At 46.6% G+C, this 22,415-nt stretch overlaps 1 protein-coding gene across 1 annotated transcript in view; it reads right to left on the bottom strand.

The window, feature by feature from the left end:
- LOC119978589 (cytochrome P450 3A30-like) overlaps positions 1–22,415 on the bottom strand; it is a 107,436-nt gene that overhangs the window by 42,086 nt on the left and 42,935 nt on the right. The window contains exons 6-8 of the mRNA XM_038820354.1: positions 21,049–21,137; positions 12,894–13,042; positions 174–301 (exon numbers count right to left, since the gene is read on the bottom strand). Of these exons, the coding sequence (XP_038676282.1) occupies positions 174–301; positions 12,894–13,042; positions 21,049–21,137 (366 nt within the window). The remainder of the gene's footprint in view (positions 1–173; positions 302–12,893; positions 13,043–21,048; positions 21,138–22,415) is intronic.

Genomic DNA, 22,415 nt, shown 5'->3' with positions numbered 1-22,415 from the left:
TTAAACATCAGTAACTGTAAAATAACACAATATTCCCGGGTTATCTGCCTCTTCTAATTATAACAATATTGTAGCAGCGAAGTTAAGGGAAAAAAATGGTCAGAGTTGAGGGAGGGAGGGAGGCAGAACAGGTGTAGGAACCAGAATCATTTCACGGTTAGTTTAACACTCACAGTGTGCACTCCTTTTTGTCTCTTTGCCTTCAAACTTTTCAAAACGTTCATGAAAAATTCATTCACATCTCGAGGAAAGAAGCTGAATCCAAATTTTTCCAGGATTGGAAGAGCGGCGGGAAAAATAACTGGAATAAAAAATCCAAAAAAATCAAGATGACAAATAATAATATCGTTGCACATAGATAACAGGATTTGAGTCATTAGCCAGCACAGCATGTCCATTTTAAATCTCCTCGAGGTGGTGAGCTGCCTTCTTGAACTGCTGCAGTCCATCTAGTGCAGCTATACTCAGTGCTAAGATTTTGATCAAGTGACAGTGAAGGAATTGCAATTCAGTTCTAAATCAGGATTGTGGGAGGTTTGGAACGTAACTTGCAGGTGGTGATGTTCCCAAGTTCCTGCCACCATTCTCCTCCTAGGGGCTAGGGATTGCGGGTTTGAAAGTTACTGAGGGAAAGTCAAATTGCGCCCAGTAAGACCCCAGAAACAGGAATGTAATAAATTTGAAAAAACTATTACAGTGATATTGTTTGAGGGAGAACTTTTTTGTTCTTCAAAAATAACCACGAGTACTTTAGACCCATGTAAAAGAGTACAAGAGGCATTGCAGGACCATCCCCTCTGAGAGATGGCCCCTCTGATTCTGCAGTGCGGTGTTTCCCTGTACTGTACTGTACTGTACTGAGGTAGTTTGGATTACGTGTTTAAGTATCTGGAGTGGGACTTGAACCAACAATTTTCCAAGTCAGAAGCAACCGCTGAGACCGGTTCTGAACTTATACAGACCTTGCCCATGATAATGTTTTTATTTTGTCTCCCCTCGAAACAAGACATAAAAGTTTACATTATAGGAGGGCAACTCTTTGAAAGAGCAGGTCAAGGTTAATCCCACTACCCTGCTCTTTTCCTTTTTTCAAATATATTCATTCAAGGAGTGCCGGCTTATAGGACAGAATTTATTGCCCATGGTGGTGGTGAGCTGCCTTCTGGAACCGCTGCAGTCTATGTGGTGTAAGTACACACACTGTGCTGTTATGGAGCTCCAGGATTTTGACCCAACATCAGTGAAGTCACAGCGATATATTTCCAAGTCAGGATGATGGGTGACTTGGAGGGAAACTTGCAGGTGGTACTCTCAGGTATCTGCTACCCACATCCTTCTAGATGGTAGAGCTCAAGAATTTAGTAGCTGCTGTTGAAGGGAGTCCAGACAAGTTGCTGCAGTGCATCTTGTACATGGTACATCTTGGTGCCACTGTGTATTCCATCATTCTCTTAACCTCTGCTGTGTAGTTGGAGGACTGGTTTTGGGGGAGTCTGGAGGTGGGTTACCACAAGCACCAGTTACACCCTCAAGACGACAACAGGATATCGAAGGCCAAGAACCAAAAGGAATATAGTCTTGTCCCAATTTTCTGGTCCTCAATGAGAGTATGAGAGGGGGAACATCAGGAATAATAGTCTAGTCAGCAGCCCCCTAGATGAGAGTGCAAGGTGAGGACACTGGGACAAACATTCAGCAGCACCGAGAGGAGAGTGCAAGAGGAAGACATTTGGACACCAGGACAAACAGTCAGCAGCACCGAGAGGAGAGTGCAGGAGGAAGACACTGGGACACCAGGACAGTCAGCAGCACCGAGAGGAGAGTGCAAGAGGAAGACACTGGGACACCGGGACAGTCAGCAGCACCGAGAGGAGAGTGCAAGAGGAAGACATTTGGACACCAGGACAAACAGTCAGCAGCACCGAGAGGAGAGTGCAAGAGGAAGACACTGGGACACCAGGACAAACAGTCAGCAGCACCGAGAGGAGAGTGCAGGAGGAAGACACTGGGACACCAGGACAGTCAGCAGCACCGAGAGGAGAGTGCAAGAGGAAGACACTGGGACACCAGGACAGTCAGCAGCACCGAGAGGAGAGTGCAAGAGGAAGACACTGGGACACCAGGACAAACAGTCAGCAGCACCGAGAGGAGAGTGCAGGAGGAAGACACTGGGACACCAGGACAGTCAGCAGCACCGAGAGGAGAGTGCAAGAGGAAGACATTTGGACACCAGGACAAACATTCAGCAGCACCGAGAGGAGAGTGCAAGAGGAAGACACTGGGACACCAGGACAGTCAGCAGCACCGAGAGGAGAGTGCAAGAGGAAGACACTGGGACACCAGGACAAACAGTCAGCAGCACCGAGAGGAGAGTGCAAGATGAGGGGACCAGGACACTGGGACAAATAGTCAGCAGCACCTCATGGAGTGTCATTTTGCTGTGCGAGCCAGGAGTCAAGATCAGTGGGGGCAGGTGCAGGCCAAGGCAAGGAGAGCTGGGGCTTAAATTGTAGTAGTCCTATAATATAGAGTGAACACCTGTGTGATTGCAGGAAGTAAAGATTAGTGGTATAAGTAAAAACAAATTGAAATTCTAAATTAAATACATTCTAATTCAATAAAATAGGGATGCTGGGCCAGGGGATGTGTTGTAGCTGAAACATGTGGGAGCTGGTGGATGCCATTGTGGTTCATAACAACCATGTCTATAACAAATGTTGGTCACTCAAGGAACTTCAGCTCAGAGTTAGTGAGTTGGAGTCTGAGCTTCAGACCTTACGACACATCAGGGAGGGGGAGAGTTACCTGGATGCAGCGTTTCAGAAGGCAGTCACACCCCTTAGCTTAACTGCCTTAAGTTCTGTCAATGGTCAGGGACAGGAGGGTGTGATTGCAAGTGAGGCAGGCAGAGGGATCCAAGGGGTAGCACTGAAGGAGCCTCAGCCCTTGTCCCTGTGCAACAGGGACAAGATTCTCGCTCCATTTGTGGATGAGAGAGGGACGTTGAGCAAACTGACCACAGCACCGTAGTTCAGGGAGTAGGGGTAAGAAAAGACAAATGTAGTACTAGTTGGGGATAGTGTTTGTCAGGGGAATAGACATTGTTCTCTGTAGCAAGGATCGAGAGTCTTGAAGGCTGTGCTGCCTGCCCGGTGCAGGGTTTGGGACATCTGGGGCGAAATTCTCCACTACCCGGCAGGGCGGGGGTCCCCCGGCGTAGCGGAGTGGCGCCAACCACTCCGCGGCGTCGGGCCTCCCCAAAAGGTGCGGAATTCTCCGCACCTTTAGGGGCTAGGCCTGCGCCGGAGTGGCTCCCGCTCCGCCGACTGGAGCCAACGGCCTTTGGCGCGACGCCGCTGACATCACCACCAGCGCATGCGCAGTAGGGGGGTGTCTCTTCCGCCTCCGCCATGGTGGAGGCAGTGGCGGCAGCGGAAGAAAAAGAGTGCCCCCACGGCACTGGCCCACCCGCCGATCGGTGGGCCCCGATCGCGGGCCAGGCCACCGTGGGGGCACCCCTCGGGGTCCGATCGCCCCGCGTCCCCCGCCAGGACTCCGGGGGTCCGCTCGCGCCGCCAATCCCGCCGGCACAGAGGTGGTTTAAACCACATCGGCGGGATTGGCCTGTCAGCGGCTGGGCTTTGGCCCATTGCGGGCCGGAGAATCATCGCGGGGAGCACGCTGACCGGCGGGGCGTGATTCCCGCTCCCGCTGATTCCCGGGTGGCGGAGAACTCCGGCCACGGCGGGGGCGGGATTTATGCCGGCCCCGAGCGATTCCCCGACCCTGCAGGGGGTCAGAGAATTCCGCCCCTGCTCTGGGCTGGAGAGGAACTCATGGTGAGAGTGGGAGGATCCAGTGGTCTTGGTCCTTGTAGGCACCAATGACATAGTTAGAATGGGGAAGGAGGTTCTGTGAAGGCAGTTTGAGCCACTAAATTAAAGAACAGAACCTCCAAGATTATAATATCTGGATTATTACCTGAGCCATGTGCAAATTGGCAAAGGGCATTTAAAATTTAGAGAGATGAATACGTAGCTCGAAGACTGGTCTGGGAGATCTGGCAATTGGATCATGGATCATTGGCATCAGTACTGGGGAAGTGGGGGCTATACCGGTCAGATAGCCATCACCTGAACCAGGCCAGGGTTCTTGCGAACCCTATAACTATGAAAGTAGGGAGAGCTTTAAACTAAAGACTGGAGGGGAGGGTTCAGTTGCTTGGAAAATTGAGAAGTCAAAGTTAAAGGTAGGAGTGCAGGTTAGTGATCAGTCTGAGTGTCAACAAAAAAACAGGTAGGCACAGATCATATGAATATTAATGGCGTGATTGTCCCAAAAGGGAACAAAGTCCCCTCGCAAGCGTGTTCAGCCGAAAAACATATGGCTATTCAACACGACTCACGTTGAATAAGGGGCCTGAATGAGAAACGTGTGGCCAAGGTCACACATAGCCCCATTTTGTACAGTGGAGAGCTCCGCTTGCCAGAATTCCCCATTGTAACGAGAGATCTCCAAGGCCCCCGAAACAATACCGCCCCCCCTCCCCCCCTCACTCCCACACCAGCCTGAACACAATATGGGAGGGTTAGCAGAAGTTTATCCCAATCAAAAAGAGGGATTCTACAAGAAAGAGGTAATATCCATGGATAACAAAAGGGAGATAAAGGATAATGTTAAATTGGAAATCAGGATACACAAAATTGCAAGGGATGGTGGTAGACCAGAGGACTGGGTACTTTTTAGGATCCAGCAGCAAAAGTCTAAAAAACTAATTAGAAGAGAGACAATGAATTGCAAGAAAACTTGCATGCAGTATAAAAACAAACAGTAAGGGTTTCAATGGATGTATAAATAGGCAGCTGGTGGCTTAGGTAAACGTGAGACCTCTACTAAACGAGGCTGGTGAATTAACAGCAAACAAAGAAATGTCAGATATACTAAATACATTTTTTGTATCAGTCTTCAACATGGAAGACCTTGCAAATATCCCCATGTAGCCATCTAAGATGGACACTGGGCTACAAAATGGAGAACTGCTAAGGCTGCAGGGAAAAACCAGTCTTAGTGAGGACAAGCAGTTTGCAGAAGACTAATTTGCATTCTGCACGTACAGAAACCAGTTTTTGGCCAGGTGCAGAGTTTCAGCCAAAGGTGCAAATGGCAACAGATCTACATAGTAATGAGGTGATCCAGATCCAGACCCCGCACAATAGAAACATTTAAGTATCAATGGATACTTTTGAGTAGACGCCCAGACAGAACGGCGCCACAGTAACCAACACAAAGAACCATAGGGACCGCCCCACCCATCGAGGAACGACCCTCAGATTGGGGGGTTTGGAAGATATCGATTGGGAAAGGCCCAATCGATACATGGCAGGTAGAAGGACCGCCCCGAGGGGGCACGGACTTCTAGGAACTATAAGAGTAGACCCCGCACATGGTTCGGTCTGCTTTGGCTCCGGCTCTGACTGCTGTTTTGTTGCTCCGGCTCTGCTTTGCTGCTACATCGCATCCTGACTCCAGTTCCATCACCAGCCGTTGAGCCATCAGCCATCGAACTGTAAGTGCCAATACAACGATCGCTACGTGATCCAGACCTTGCTAGATCCTGACGACTTTAAGTACCTGAGAGTTGCAGACCAAGAACGGGACGAAGGCCTTGTCCCCTGACCTTGCCTGAACCTGTCTAGATAAGTATTTTAGTTGTTTAGTATTAGAAGTAAGTTAGTCTCTTTAGCGTATGCATGTGTATTTATTATATTTGTCATAATAAATATCAATCGTTTGGACTTACTAATCGGTGTACAGATTTATTACTTTGAACCTGACCATGATATACTTGTGAGGTGTCTAAATACGGCACCTGGTGACTCCGGAGCATAATTACATACACAGAGCCATAGTAGTGTTAAGCACACGGCCTTTAAACGGAGGCGTGTTAATACACTCCAGTAAAACGAGCAACACCCAAGATATCAGATGGGCCGATTTCAAATAACATGGTAGAATTTACAAACATCTCAATCACAGGGAGAATCACAAGAGGCTAAAGGCGGACAAGTCACCAGGACCCAATGAACTGCACTGTCGGGGTTTAATAGAAGTGGTTGCAAAGATAGTGGGCCCATTGGTTGAAAATTTTTGCAACTTGCTAAATTCCAGGAGGGTACCAGAAGATTGGAAAACTGCCAATGTGACTCCTTTATTCAAAAAGGGAGAAAGGCAACAGGCAGGGAACTATAGTCAAATTAGTTTACATTTATTATTGACAAGATGCTGGAGTCAACAATCAAAGAGAAAGTAGTTAATCATTTAGGAACGCCGAATATAATCAACCTCATAAACATGTCTTTATGAAAGGTAAATTATGTTTAACAAATTTGCTCGAATTCTTGGAGGATGTGACAGGGGGAGTACACAGAGGGGAACCTGTTGAAGTAATGGATTTAGATTTCCAAAAGGCATTTGGCAAGGTGCCGCATAAGAGACTGGTGCATAAACTAAAAGCCTATGGAACTGGAGGAAGTATGTTAGCATGGATTGAAAACTGGCTGCCACATAGAAAACAGAGTTAAAATAAATGGGTCCTTTTCAGAGGGGAAAGATGTAACTAGTGGAGTACCGCAGGAATCAGTTCTTGGCCTGCAATTGTTCTCTATTTACATTAATGGCTTGGAGGAAGGAACGGAATGTAAAGTTTCCTAATTTGTCGATGATACGAAAATAGGTGGAAGGGCATGTTGTGATAAAGTTACTGTGATTCTGTAACGGGATATAAATCGATTGGGTGACTGGGAAAAAACCTGGCAAATGGAGTTTAATGTGGGAAAGTGTGAGGACATGTACTTTGGTAGGAATCAAAAGGCAAATTATTATCTAAATGATGAGAGACTGCAGGTGAGTGATGTACAAATGGATCTAGATCTTGTGCATTAATTTAAAAATAAATTTAAGTGCCCAATAATTTTTTTTCAATTAATAGACAATTTAGTGTAATCAATCCATCTATCCTGCACTTTGGGTTGTGGAAGTGAGTTCCACGTAGACATGGGGAGAACGTACAAATTCCACACTGACAGTGACCCAGGACCGGGATCGAATCCGGGTCCTCGGAGCCATGAGACAGTTCTAGAGCATTAATCACAAAAAGCTAGCAGGCAGGTCCAACAAGTAATTCTGAAGGCAACTAGCATTTTGGTGGTCCCGTATCTGTGGGAATAATATATTTCAGCCACTTTAAAGAGGAGCTGAGGGAGCGGGCAGGCGTTGGTGGGGTGGGTACGTTCAAGTACTTTCAGGGGTGGAATTGGGTCAGGCAAGCTTCCTCGGCATTCCCAGTGGTGCCACCATCCACTTGGCTGGAAAGGATGGTTTCTTGTGCGGGGTCGGAGGAGGGCAGCACATTCGGGATAAATGGATGGATCATAGGGAGGAGCAGGTCTAAGTGGAGGAAGTGAAGGCTAGGTGGGAGGAGGAGCTGGGTCCTATTTTGGAGGAGAGGTGTGGAGTGAGTCTCTCCGTAGGGTGAATTCCACGCCATCCTGTGCGTGGTTAAGTTTGATACAACTCAAGGTGGTATTCAGGGCACGTATCACCAAGGCCAGCTTAAGTCGTTTTTTTCCAGTGGGCTGAGGATAGGTGTGAGCAGTGTTCGAGAGGGCTTGCGAATGATGTGCACATGTTCTGGTCCCACCCCAAGTTAGTGGGTTTTTCGGAGGCTTTTGTTGAAACCCCATGGGCAGGATTCTCCGACCCCGCGCCGGGCCCTCCGATTCTCTGGTGACCTGAGAATCGGCGCCATTGGCGCCAGCGCAGTGCCGGTCAGGGGCCGTTGAAAGTGCCCCCCCCCCCGGCGATTCTCCCCGTGCGAGGCGCCAAGTGCCCGTAGAGTTAGGCCGAGTCACGCCGGTGCCGTTCTCGTGTGGCCCAAACCGGCGGGATCTCGCTGTTCATGTTGCGGGGGCGGCCTGGTGGGGTGGGAGAGAGCCTACTGATCGGTGTATGAGCTTATCCTGGTGGTGGCCTATGTTCCTCTGCGCCGGGCCCTGTAGCTCTCTGCCATGTTGCCTCGGGGCCGGTGTGGAGAAGGCAACTAGCGTGCATGCGTGAACTCGCGCTGGCCGTAGTGCGGATGCGCAAACTCGCGCTGGCCGTAGTGCGGATGCGCGAACTCGCGCCGGCCGTAGCATGCATGCGCGGACCCGCAGTGCCTGTTCTGACGTCGGTATCGGCAGCTGGAGCAGCGTCAGGCTCTCCAGTGCCGTGCTGGCCCCCTGTGTGGTGCGGGATCACTGATCCTAGGGGCCTGTTCACGCCATCGTAAAACGCTCCGGCGTTTACAACGGCATCAACACTTAGCCTCAGGATCAAAGTATCCCGCCCCATACCAACAATTTTAAATGTGGATTTGGAGCCCTGCCCATTTGTTGCAATATTCGGGGTGTCGGACCAGCCGGAATTAAGGACGGCGGAAGAGTTGGCTTTGCCTCCTGGCTGGCTTGGCTGCAGTTCCTGCTGAGTTGGAGACAGGCGGCACCGCCCAGTGCCTCAGCATGGCTGGGTGACTTTATGGAGTTTTTGCATCTCATGAATGTTAAGTTAAGTTCACAATGAGAGGAGCGATTGATGGGTTCTATCGCAGATGGCATCCATTTGTATTGCATTTCAGGATCTGGTCACTGTTAGCTGTTAGGACAGCGGGTGGTGGGGAAGATATTCTAATTGTTGGGGAAGGGTTGTTTTTGTTTGGTATGGTTTGTTGACACATGCTTTATTGTTTAACTGTTACTTATGTATAAAATGTTCACAAGACACAAATAACAATAGAACATTACATCGCAGTGCAGGCCGGGCCCTGTAGCTCTCTCCTCCCCCCCACCCCCCCCCCCCCCCCCCGTAACTTTATTGTTTTTTCATCCGTATGTTTATACAATCACCATTTAAATGCCCTTAATGTTGCCGAGTCCACTACTGTTGCAGGCAGGGCATTCCACACCCTCTCTACTCAGAGTAAAGAACCTACCTTTGACATCTGTCCTATATCTATCCCCCCTCAATTTAAAGCTATGTCTCCTCGTGCTAGCCATCACCATCCGAGGAAAAAGGCTCTCACTGTCCACTCTATCTAATCCTCTGATCATCTTGTATGCCTCAATTAAGTCACGTCTTAACCTTCTTCCCTCTAATGAAAACAGCCTCAATTCCCTCAGCCTTCCCTCATAAGATCTTCCCTCCATACCAGGCAATATTCTGGTAAATCTCCTCTGCACCCTTTCCAATGCTTCCACATCCTTCCTATTATGCGGCAACCAGAACTGCACACAATACTTCAAATGCGGCCGCACCAGAGTTTTGTACAGCTGCAACATGACCTCATGGCTCCTTCTCTAATAACTCAATAAAGGTTTGTGAGGCATGACCTACCCTTCACAAAACCGTGTTGACTATCCCTAATCAAATTATTCCTTTCTAGATGATTATAAATCCTATCTCAACCTGGGTGGCAACTTTCAGGGATCTACGTACATGGATACCGAGATCTCTCTGCTTATCTATACTACCAAGAATCTTACCATTAGCCCAGTTCTCTGTATTTCTGTAAGCCCTTCCAAAATGAATCACCTCACACTTTTCTGCATTAAACTCCTTTTGCCACCTGTCAGCCCAGCTCTGCAGCTTATCTATGTCCCTCTGTAACCTGCAACATCCTTCTGCACTGTCCACAACTCCACCGACTTTAGTGTCATTCGCAAATTTACTCACCCATCCTTCTACGCCCTCCTCCAGGTCATTTATAAAAATAACAAACAGCAGTGGCCCCAAAACAGATCCTTGTGGTACACCACTAGTAACTGAACTCCAGGCTGAACATTTCCCATCAACCACTACCCTCTGTCTTCTTACAGCTAGACAATTGCTGATCCAAACTGCTAAATCACCCTCAATCCCATGCCTCCGTATTTTCTGCAATAGCCTACCATGGGGAACCTTATCAAACGCTTTACTGAAATCCATATACAGCACATCAACTGCTTTACCCGCATCCACCTGTTTGGTCACCTTCTCTAATAACTCAATAAAGGTTTGTGAGGCATGACCTACCCTTCACAAAACCGTGTTGACTATCCCTAATCAAATTATTCCTTTCTAGATGATTATAAATCCTATCTCTTATAATCCTTTCCAAGACTTTGTCCACAACAGAAGTAAGGCTCACTGGTCTATAGTTACTGGGGTTATCTCTACTCCCCTTCTTGAACAAGGGGACAACATTTTCTCCAGTCTTCTGGCGCTATTCCTGTAGACAATGATGACATAAAGATCAAAGCCAATGGCTCTGCAATCTCCTCCCTAGCTTCCCAGAGAATCCTAGGATAAATCCCATCTGGCCCAGGGGACTTATCTATTTCACACTTTCCAGAATTTCTAACACCTCCTCCTTATGAACCTCAATCCCATCTCGTCTAGTAGCCTGTATTTCAGTATTCTCCTCGATAACATGGTCTTTTTCCTGTGTGAATACTGACGAAAAATATTCATTTAGCGCCTCTCCTATCTCCTCGGACTCCACGCACAACTTCTCAGTACTGTCCTTGACTGGGCCTACTCTTACCCTAGTCATTCTTTTATTCCTGACATACCTGTAGAAAGCTTTAGGGTTTTCCTTGATCCTACCTGCCAAGGACTTCTCATGTCCCTCCTGGCTCTTCTTAGCTCTCTCTTTAGGTCCTTCCTGACTAACTTGTAACTCTCAAGCTCCCTAACTGAACCTTCACGTCTCATCATTACATAAGCCTCCTTCTTCCTCTTGACAAGTGATTCAACTACTTTTGTAAATCACGGTTCCCTCGCTCGACCACTTCCTCCCTGCCTGACAGGTACATACTTATCAAGGATACGCAGTAGCTGTTCCTTGAACAAGCTCCACATTTCAATTGTGCCCATCCCCTGCAGTTTCCTTCCCCATCCTATGCATCCTAAGTCTTGCCAAATCGCATCATAATTGCCTTTCCCCAGCTATAACTCTTGCCCTGTGGTATGTACCTATCCCTTTCCATCACTAAAGTAAACGTAACCGAATTGTGGTCACTATCACCAAAGTGCTCACCTACCTCCAAATCTAACACCTAGCCTGGTTCATTACCCAGTACCAAATCCAATGTGGCCTCGTCCCTTGTTGGCCTGGATACATACTGTGTCAGGAAACCCTCCTGCACACATTGGACAAAAACTGACCCATCTAAAGTACTCGATATTTGGAAAGTTAAAGTCCCCCATAGCAACTACCCTGTTACTTTCGTTCCTATCCAGAATCATCTTTGCAATTCATTCCTCTACATCTCTGGAACTTTTCGGAGGCCTATAGAAAACTCCCAACAGGGTGACCTCTCCTTTCCTGTTTCTAACCTCAGCCCATACTACCTCAGTAGACGAGTCCTCATCAAACGTCCTTTCTGCCACCGTAATACTGTCCTTGACTAACAATGCCACACCGCCCACTCTTTTACCACCTTCCCTTAGCTTACTGAAACATCTAAACCCCGGAACCTGCAACAACCATTCCTGTCCCTGCTCTATCCATGCCTCCAAAATGGCCACAACAGCGAAGTCCCAGGTACCAACCCATGCTGCAAGTTCACCCACCTTATTCTGGATGCTCCTGGCGTTGAAGTAGACACACTTCAAACCACCTTCTTGCCAGCCGGTACGCTCCTGCGAGCTTGAAACCTTACTCATGATCTTACTACTCTCAACCACCAAAACCTCTTCAAGCTTGAAGAAGAGTGAAGAAAGAGCAAGAACTGTCAGAATGAACCCCTCAGATCCACAAACCACTTCCTAAGATATTATGACTGGACGAAAACCAGCCAGCCAGTTGCCTTCCAAACCCTTCCAACTCCCAGAACAAAAAGAATCAGGATAATTACTGGACACTCTTACGGCAATTGGAACAATCGAAGAGGAAGACCCATATCGGGAGAAACAACCAACTCCCCCATGAAGGGGAAGGGGTGTCAAACAAATCCTCATCAGGATAATACACTGTCAATCTGGGCCTGAAGAAAAAAGCGCAGCCAATCAAATAAGCTTAGCTCTGATTATGGAGGGCCTTCCTCGAACATAGCGAGGACAGAGCTGACCTAACCACCCACACACTTAACCACACCGCCCCCCGCCCTCCCACACCCCTCCTCCCCACTCCAGCTCAGCTCAACTTCCCCCAAAGGATATATTAGAATAAACAAACTGCGCACAAATCCAAAATCTAATAGCCAGCTTAACATGATATAACATTCTTAAATCAAGACAACAAACGGTGCAGAATATTACACCCAAAATATTTACTTCCCTTCAAGCAGATAAATTGACAGCATTACAGACAAGGTGATTATCAGGGAGTAAATCCAGGATAACATCGGAGGAGTGAGGTCGACCTCAGAATAAAGGTTTCTGATCAATGATAACTACCAGAATAATGTTGGAGATGATTCCAGGAATATTACAATGTTTAATTAATTTTAATTAGCAATGGATATGATTTCTGCTCAAACCGCATTCTCAGATCCTATTTCCATTGTTCTCTGGTGCAGGGTGTTACAATTAGAAATGAAAAACTCTCCAACCAGTTTGAGAAAATTACAGAGGAAAGCCGCCTCATTGGAGTAGATTTAGATGTAGCAGGACATCCAATAGAGTCTGCAGTTAGACATGCCCCATATTCTTTCTACCCCAAAAAGACTTGCCCACAAAGCAGCTGGAAGCACCAACAGCGAACACCAGGGTAGTAGGGCTCCAGGAGTGAACAGAATGACCAAAAGGTATCTCCTTAATAAAAGACCCTCTACCCTGACTCAACTGAAATAAACAAAAACATTGCAGTCACTCACCAGCGAGAAGAAGTATAGGGTTGAAAAAACTGAATGATATTAGTTTCTTGATGTTGCTAATAAACGGATCATCGGGGTTGTTGATGGAGTCGACGTCCACACTGAATGCAGTGCTGGTGACCACGTCCATACTGTATGTTCCAAAGACACTGACAGAAGAAAAAAGTTATTTGTTAACCAATTGTAACAGATGAAAGAAAAAAGATTTAGCCACTTGTTAGCAAAGACATAGTTAAACCATTACAGTACAACACAGAAACAGAGGACATGAGAAGTCTTTGGCAGGTGGGATCAGGGATAACCCTAAAGCTTTCTATAGGTATGTCAGGAATAAAAGAATGACTAAGGTAAGAGTAGGGCCAGTCAAGGACAGTAGTGGGAAGTTGTGCGTAGAGTCCGAGGAGATAGGAGAGGTGCTAAATGAGTATTTTTCATCAGTATTCACACAGGAAAAAGACAAAGTTGTCGAGGAGAATACTGAGATACAGGCTACTAGACTAGAAGGGCTTGAGGTTCATAAGGAGGAGGTGTTAGCGATTCTGGAAAGTGTGAAAATAGATAAGTCCACTGGGCCGGAAGGGATTTATCCTAGGATTCTCTGGGAAGCAAGGGAGGAGATTGCTGAGCCTTTTGCTTTGATCTTTAAGTCATCTTTGTCTACAGGAATAGTGCCAGAGGACTGGAGGATAGCAAATGTTGTCCCCTTGTACAAGAAGGGGAGTAGCGATAACCCCGGTAACTATAGACCAGTGAGCCTTACTTCTGTTGTGGTAAAAGTATTGGAAAGGTTTACAAGAGATAGTTTGTATAATCATCTGGAAAGGAATAATTTGATTAGAGATAGTCAACATGGTTTTGTGAAGGGTAGGTCGTGCCTCACAAACCTCATTGAGTTCTTCGAGAAGGTGACCAAACAGGTGGATGAGGGTAAAGCAGTTGATGTGGTGTATATGGATTTCAGTAAAGCGTTTGATAAGGTTACCCATGGTAGGCTATTGCAGGAAATACAGAGGCATGGGATTCAGGGTGATTTAGCAGTTTGGATCAGAAATTGGCTAGCTGATAGAAGACAAAGAGTGGTGGTTGATGGGAAATGCTCTGACTGGTGTCCAGTTACTAGTGGTGTGCCACAAGGATCTGTTTTGGGGCCGTTGTTGTTTGTCATTTTTATAAATGACCTGGAGGAGGGCGTAGAAGGATGGGTGAGTAAATTTGCAGATGACACTAAAGTCGGTGGAGTTGTGGACAGTGCAGAAGGATGTTACAAGTTACAGAGGGACATAGATAAGCTGCAGAGCTGGGCTGACAGGTGGCAAATGGAGTTTAATGCAGAAAAGGGTGAGGTGATTCATTTTGGAAGGAATAACAGAAAGGCAGGAGTACTGGGCTAATGGTAAGTTTCTTGGTAGTGTGGACGAGCAGAGAGATCTCGGTGTCCATGTCCATAGATCCCTGAAAGCTGCTACTCAGGTTGAAAGGGTTGTTAAGAAGGCATACGGTGTGTTAGCTTTTATTGGTAGAGGAATTGAGTTTCGGAGCCATGAGGTCATGTTGCAGTTGTACAAAACTCTGGTGCAGCCGCATTTGGAGTATTGTGTGCAGTTCTGGTCGCCATATTATAGGAAGGATGTGGAAGCATTGGAAAGGGTACAGAGGAGATTTACAAGAATGTTGCCTGGTATGGAGGGAAGATCATATGAGGAAAGGCTGAAGGACTTGAGGCTGTTTTCGTTAGAGAGAAGAAGGTTAAGAGGGGACTTAATTGAGGCATACAAGATGATCAGAGGATTAGATAGGGTGGACATCGAGAGCCTTTTTCCTCGGATGGTGATGTCCAGCGCGAGGCGACATAGCTTTAAATTGAGGGGAGATAGATATAGGACAGATATCAGAGGTAGGTTCTTTACTCAGAGAATAGTAAGGGCGTGGAATGCCCTGCCTGCAACAGTAGTGGACTCGCCAACACTAAACACAATCAAATGGTCATTGGATAGGCATATGGACGATAAGGGAATAGTGTAGAGGGACTTTAGAAGGGTTTCACAGGACGGTGCAACATCGTGGGCCGAAGGGCCTGTACTGCGCTGCAATGTTCTATGTTCTATGGTCGACGGATGTGCTTCCAACTCACACATGTGTGGCTGCTGACCAAAATATTGTACGGGGACAAAATGATGTCAGGACGCAGTCCTGGTTTTATGCATTTCTGGGTTGGGTGTGCGCCCGGACATTATACATAAAATTCTAGCCATAGTTAAATACGGTAGCACAGTGGTTAGCACAATTGCTTCACAGCGCCAGGGTCTCGGGTTCGATTCTCGGCTTGGGTCACTTGTCTGTGTGAACTCTGCACGTTCTCCCAGTGTCTGGTTGGGTTTTCTCCGGGTGCTCCCGCTTCCTCCCACAAGTCCCGAAAAGACGTGCTGTTAGGTCATTTCGACATTCTGAATTGTCCCACTGTGTGCCCGAACAGGTGCCGGAATGTGGTGACTAGGGGCTTTTCACAGTAGCTTCATTGCAGTGTTAATGTAAGCCTACTTGTGACAATAAAGATTATAAAAATCATTACAGAGAATGTACAGGACAGAAAGAGACTATTCAAACCAACTGGTCTTTGCCAGTGTGTTTATTCCAACATGGCTCCTCCCAACCAATGTTTGCATATCATTCTATTCTCGCAATAAAATTTCTACTTTAATGTATCAATGTCCGTTGCCTCTAACCACATGTCGTGATCCGCACTCTTAAGAATCTGGACGATGACAATTCTCCCGAGTTACCGATTGGATTTATGGGCGACTAGCACACAGACAGATATTACTGTCGCTCTCTCCTGAATATGGAAACGTTGGACTGGATTTTCACTGACTCAGGGTGACTCGGGAGCCCTTTAGAAATGCCAGCTGCGTTCCGATTCCAGAATTCGCAGAATCTCAGAATAAGACAGTGCAGAAGAGACCCTTCGCCCCATTGAGTCTACACTAATGCATGAAAAACACCGGACTGGCCTACCTAACCCCATTTGCCAGCCCTTGGCCCATAGCCTTGAATGTTGTGACGTGCCAAGTGCTCGTCCAGGTACTTTTTAAAGCATGTGAGGCACCCCACCTCTACCACCCTCCCAAGCAGTGTATTCCAGACCATCACCACCCTCTGGATAAAGTTTTTCCTCAAATCCCCCCCTAAAGTTCCTGCCCCTCACCTTGAACTTGTGCCCGCTCATAACTGACCCTTCAACTAAGGGGAATAGATGCTGCCTATCCACCCCCGTCAATCTTGTACACATCAATCAGATTATCTCTCAATCTTCTCTGCTCCAGCAAAAACAACCCAACAACCCAAGCCTATCCAACCTCTCTTCATAACTTAAATGTTCCATTCCAGGCAACATCCTCTTTAATCACCTCTGCACCCCCTCCAGTGCATCACATTCTTCCTATAATTTGCACACAGTACTCCAGCTGTGGCCTCACCAAAGTTCTATACAACTCCAACATGACCTCTCTGCTTTTGTAATCTATGTCTCGATTGATAAAGGCAAGTGTCCCGTTTGCCTTTTTCACCAGCCTATTACCCTGCCCTTCTATCTTCAGAGATCTATGGACAAACACACCAAGGTCCCTTTGATCCTCGGAAATTGTGAAATAGAGAATCTATCTCGACTTGGAGAGGCAAGGTCTGATCTGGATTAGTCAGCAAAACTTTGTCAGAGAGAGCAAGCCTAACAAAGTTGATTGAAATATTTTGAGCATGTGACCAGATGTGTCGATGAAGGTAGTGCAGTTGATATAGTTTACATGGATTTCAGCAAAGCCTTTGACAGGGCCCCACATTGTAACAAATGCACATGGGATATAGGGTAACTTAAAAAGGTGAATTCAAAATTGGCTGAGCTGTAGGAGACAGAGGGTGATGACGGACAGCTGCTTCAGTGACTAGAAGCCAGAGTCCAGAGGCATACCACAGGGATCAGTGCTGGGTCCCTTATGACTATGTGGGAAGTAGGATCAGTAAGTTTGCGGATGACATAAAGATTGGCTGGGTGGTTAACAGTGAGGTTGAGTGTCTTAGGTTACAAGACATAAATCTGGATGGTCAAATAGGCAGAAAAGTGGCAGATGGAATTTAATAGTGTCATGCCATTCAGTTAATACTTCCTGGTCACATTACTCCTTCCAAAGTATATCATCTCACAGTTTTCAGTATTAAATTCCACATGCTCAAAATATTTCAATCAAATTTGTTAAGCATGACCTCTCTGATAAAGTCTTGCTGACTATTCGAGATACTACCTTGACTCTCCAAGTGGAGATAGATTCTCTTTCAGAATTTTCCCAAATAGTTTCCCTATAACTAACGTGAGATTCACTGGTCATTAGTTCCCTGGCTTGTCTGTACAACCTTTCTTAAATAGCGGGATCACGTTAGCGGTTATCCAGACCTCTGGTACCTCCCCCGAGGCCAGAGAGAAATTAAAAACTTACCCCATTGTGGGGATAGGCGTGTTATAGTCCTCCACCGTATTCATGAAGTTAGGCCAGCTTCTAAAACAAGGTTCACAGCCCCACGGCAGAGGCGTGAACCATATTCTGCATGAGTAGACTTTTTTAAAAAAACTTCAAAAAGGTTCTCTTCATGCTTCTCAGGTAAAAATATGCCCTCTGTCCCCCATGGCCCCACATGTACTCCCAGCCCAAGGTAAACCCCAAAACCATTCCAATGGCTCTTTATGCCCCTATGCCTGTTCACTGAGCAGATGCAATTAACCCAAAGTGACAGTAGGATGTTAGTTTAAAATAAATACTCATTGATAATTTTCCACTTTAAGAAAATTCTTTTTTTTTCCCCAGCAGGCAAATGGATTTCTGGGCTTTCAGCCAAATCTCGTGAAGGATCCCTGGTTGATAGCCCAAGCACCTGAGCACTAGAGAAAACACTGCTATCAATTTCAATGTTTACTTACACAAGATGAGGAGGTTTAAAGAAGTTAAAGTGCTTGCAGTTTCAGCTATTGAAAATTTAAAGGGTTTGGATGTTTGGCATTTTTATTGTCCTGTGGTAAAAAGGAGGGGTGGGATTCTCCCAACGGGCAGCTAGGTGCCGACGCCGGAGTAAAAACGGGAGTGTTTAATTCTGGTGTCGCCCCCCCCCCCCCCCCCCCACAACAGGCCGCACTGGGATCCTTCAACGTCGAGTTCCGCCGGCTCAGAGGATGTTAGAACGGCACCGGTGGGACTCAGCCTTTTGTTGACGGCCGCTCAGCCCATCCGGCCCAGAGAATCAGCATATCGGCCCGTGCTGGAGAGTCGGCGCATACCCCGACCGGCGCTGCGCCGAGCACGCCGGCGCCGATTCTCCACATTGTGGAGAATTGCGTCCCGCGTCGGGGCAGTGTGGCGCGATTCGCACGGTGGGGTACCGATTCTCCAACCCGGCGGGGGTCAAAGAATTCCATCTGAGGTTTTTATGAAAGTGGAAAATGAATGACTGTATAGTTGAAAGTTTTTTTTAATACATATCCTACAAAACTATAGGGTCACTGTTTCTGTATAACGTCTAGGGGTAAATGGGCATGGATATGTGATGTTTGGCCTTAACATGGCATGGGGGAGCCAGGGTCGTGGGGGAGCCACGGTGGTGGGATAGATGAGGCATTGGTGGAAATGGGGGCATGGGGTGGGGGGTGAGGGCTGTAGAGCACTTTTTTATTTTAACTGGGATACGGTCCCATAGCTCCAAGGTGGGCCTCTTAACAGCCTGTCTCAGCAATCCAGCAACCGCTGTGACTGCCCCAGACTATTTTTCAGGTCAGCTGCCCAATGCCAAGGGCGGGTGTGGTCTTCAATGAAGATCCCACCTTTGTGGGCACTTTCTTCCAAGGCAGGTGAGCCGATCCAGGAATTTTACGACTCTTGCTACCCACTTTAGTGATGAAACCAGACTGATTCAGGGGATGGCGGGACTGTCATATGAGGAGAGATTGACTAGTTTGGGATTGTTCTCGCTGGAGTTCAGAAGAATGAGGGGGGGGGATCACAGAGACTTATAAAATTCTAACAGGACTAGACAGGGTAGATGCAGGGAAGATGTTACCAATGATGGGTGTGGCCAGACCCAGGATTCACAGTCTGAGGATTCGGGGTAAACCATTTCAGACAGATATAAAAAGAGACATTTCTTCACATGAAGAGTGGTGAGCCTGTGGAATTCATTACCACAGGAAGTAGTTGATGCTAAAACTTTGAATATATTCAAGAGGCGGCTAGATATAGGACTTGGGGAGAATGGGATCAAAGGCTATGGGGAGAAAGCGGGATTAGGCTATTGAATTGGATATCTATATATCTGTGAAAACTCAGGCCATTTTTTCTATGTTTACCCTATCAATTGGGATAGAAGCAATATAAAAAGGGCAGAGAGGAGAAAGAGTCTCTAGCGTAGATATGAGATTTTTGTTTTTTCAAAACAGCAGTATATTTGCAGTCCGGTGAGAAAGGTGACATTGTTTGATCCGGTTCTCTGAATGAGATAGGCCAAGTGTCAGTAAGGGAACATTTAGTGTACTGTGATCACGTATCCTAAGGCTTAGGTTACTATAAGCAAAGAAATAGGAGCAATCCCACGTAAAAATAATTAATTGGGGAATGACCAACTTCAATGGCATGAGGACAGATCTGGTCCTGATAAATTTGAGTCAAAGACTGACGGGAACAACTATCACAGAACAATGGGCTGTCTTAAAGAGGAGATAGTTTAGGTTTAGTTGAGGTTTATTCCCACAAGGGGGAGAGGTCAGGTAAATAAATCCAGAGATCACTGGATGATAAAAGACAGAGAGCAAGGTGAAGCAGAAAAATAAGTTCATTTGGCAGATGTCAAGTGGATAATATAATGGAGAATCAGGTTCATAATAAAAGGTTCAGAGGGGAATTAAGCTAATATAAAAAAAGAACTCTACCTATTATAGGAATATAAATAATTTAAAAAATGGCAAAAGGAGGAGTGGGGCCAATTAGGGACGTAAAAAGGGACTTGCTTGGGCAGGGAGCATGGCTCAGGTACTAAATGGGTATGTTGCATTTGTCTTTAACCAGGAAGAAGATGTTGCCGAGGTTATCGTGAAATAGGAGGCAATAGATACACCGAATGGGTTAAAAATTGATCAGTAAGATGTATTGGCCACAGATGAGATGTATCCAAGGATACAGAAGGAAGCAAGAGTGAAAATTGTAGTGGCACTGGCCATAATCTCCCAAAACCTCTTAGAAAGAGGGGTGGTGCCTGAGAACTGGAGAATTGTAATGTTACACCTTTGATTGAAAAAGGTTTAAGGAAATGCCCAGCAACACAAAGCCAAAATCAAAGGGACATTGGAGAGATCTAGAGTGTAACTCATCCACCTTCTGGACCATCGATGTTATCCAGTTGGGGGTGGGATGGGAATAAATAGAATGATTGAAACTCCACTCGAGGATAGTAAGCTGTATCTGGCTTTACAGAATGGAAGTTGCATGTTTATCAGCTGCAGTGAGAAGTTAGTCCGTCCCATCGCAACCCCCACCGAGAAAAAGGTAAAACTGGTTCACACAGCTAAGTTCATGGAAGCATCAGTGAGCATCGCATTAATTTCACCGAGAACAGTAAGAATCAGAAAGTCCTCGAAGCAAAGTGAAACTGATTTAATGAGTGAAGAAGGGTGTGTGATGGAGGAAGGCAGGTTTGCCATCCAACAGACAAATTACTTGTCATAATATACACACAAGTATATGATGGTGCATAGACAGACGCTGACTGACACACTGAATGACCAATCAACACACAGAACACAGCAGCCAATCACCAGACAGGACACGGCCACTATAAAGCCAGAGGGCACTAGTTTTCCCACTCTCTTGGGATGCAGCCTCTGAGACAGCCAGAGCCCGTGATCAGCAACACGAACATCTACCATGTGCTAGCAGTATAGTCTGGTCAGGTTAGCCTCAGGTCTCCAGTCAACTCAACATAGTGTCAACCCACAGTGCAAGTATGTTTAACAGCTCATAGTTAAATAAAATAGAGTTGTACTTCTACAAGTGTTGGTAGCCTGTCTCTATCACTGCTATGATAAACACAGTCGTCACAGACCCAGCATACCCAACACATCATTACTCACTCCTTCATGTCGGCAGATTCATTCAGCTTTGCTTTCTTTTCTGCATTTTTCACAAGATTTTCTGCGTAGTGCTTGATTATTGGACACATCTGGGGAACAAAAAGAAAATAGCGGACAATGTACAGGATGTACACAAAGCTGGTCGAGACCCAAATATGGTGGTCTGTATCCCTGGAGATTTCACCAGATTTCATACAGCAATGGGACATTTTACACTCAGCTTCTCCTCAGAAAAATCTTCCCATCACTTCAAGATTACCTCGACTAGCAAAAGTAATCCATGGCTCCTCAATCTCCAAACAAACTGTCCGCAACTCTGCCCAGTTCCCTAAACCTCACCAATCTTGAACACAATACTTTGTCGGAGAGACTATATGCACACTCCTTCAAAACTAATGCCATCTTGTGCTAAATCTTACACTCATTACCTGGTCTTCACTCAATGGAATTTCAGAGCTTCAGCTGCAACTCATGAGAGTTTGGTGAAAAGCACATGTATGTATGTGGTCACTCTGCAAGTTAAGTGGACGCAGGAAGAGAGGGATCGAGTACCACCAGGCACTTCAGTCGAAAAATGCAGGTAGTGTTAGAATCCTCTTGAGTATATCTCACTCTCCAACCAGTATTTCAGTTTTAAATTCTGATGAAAGTGATCATCTGGGGAGTGCAGCCAGAACCAGTCCATGGCACCATAGCTGGCTCAACCATACAGGAGGACGTGCTTGTTAGGTGAATTGGACATTCTGAATTCCCCCTCTGTGTTCCCGAACAGGCCCCCCCAAGTGTGGCGACTAGGAGATTTCCACAGTAACTTCATTGCAGTGTTACTGTAAGCCGACTAGTGACATTAATAAAGATTATTAGATTATTATTAAGCAGACTGGAAGAGCAATGGTGATAGGTGGTTCCATAGTTCGGGGAACGTACAGGCATTTCTGCAGCTGCAGGAAGGTATGTTGCCTCCCAGGTACCAGGGTCAAGGATGTCACTGAGTGACTGCAGAGCACCCTGGTGGGAGGGTGAACTTCCAGCAGTCATGGTATCAATGACATAGGAAGAAGAGGAGTATGTGGTCCTGCAGGCAGAGTTTAGCGAGCTAGGGAGGCAATTAGCAAGCTTACTGAAATTGGCATTGGAGGCAGGTTGCTAAACTCATTACCCTGGTTGGCGCAGATGATTTTGGCGTATGTCCTCTGGTCGGCAGGCCCAGAGCAGGCACTGCCCAGGGGACTCGCTTGGCAACACTGCAACGCAACACTGAGTAGACCTTGGGATGGAGCAGAGTTCTGGCAGAGAGAGGCTGGTGCCTCATCCGGGGCTCCGTGAGAAGAGTCTAAAGAGACAGCTCAGCTGCCACCTGGTCTACC

The sequence above is a fragment of the Scyliorhinus canicula genome, chromosome 15 (assembly GCF_902713615.1).
Source record: "Scyliorhinus canicula chromosome 15, sScyCan1.1, whole genome shotgun sequence".
In the NCBI taxonomy this organism is placed as follows: domain Eukaryota; kingdom Metazoa; phylum Chordata; class Chondrichthyes; order Carcharhiniformes; family Scyliorhinidae; genus Scyliorhinus; species Scyliorhinus canicula.
The sequence above is the reverse complement of the archived record's forward strand: the minus strand, read 5'-3'. Positions and strand labels throughout refer to the sequence as shown.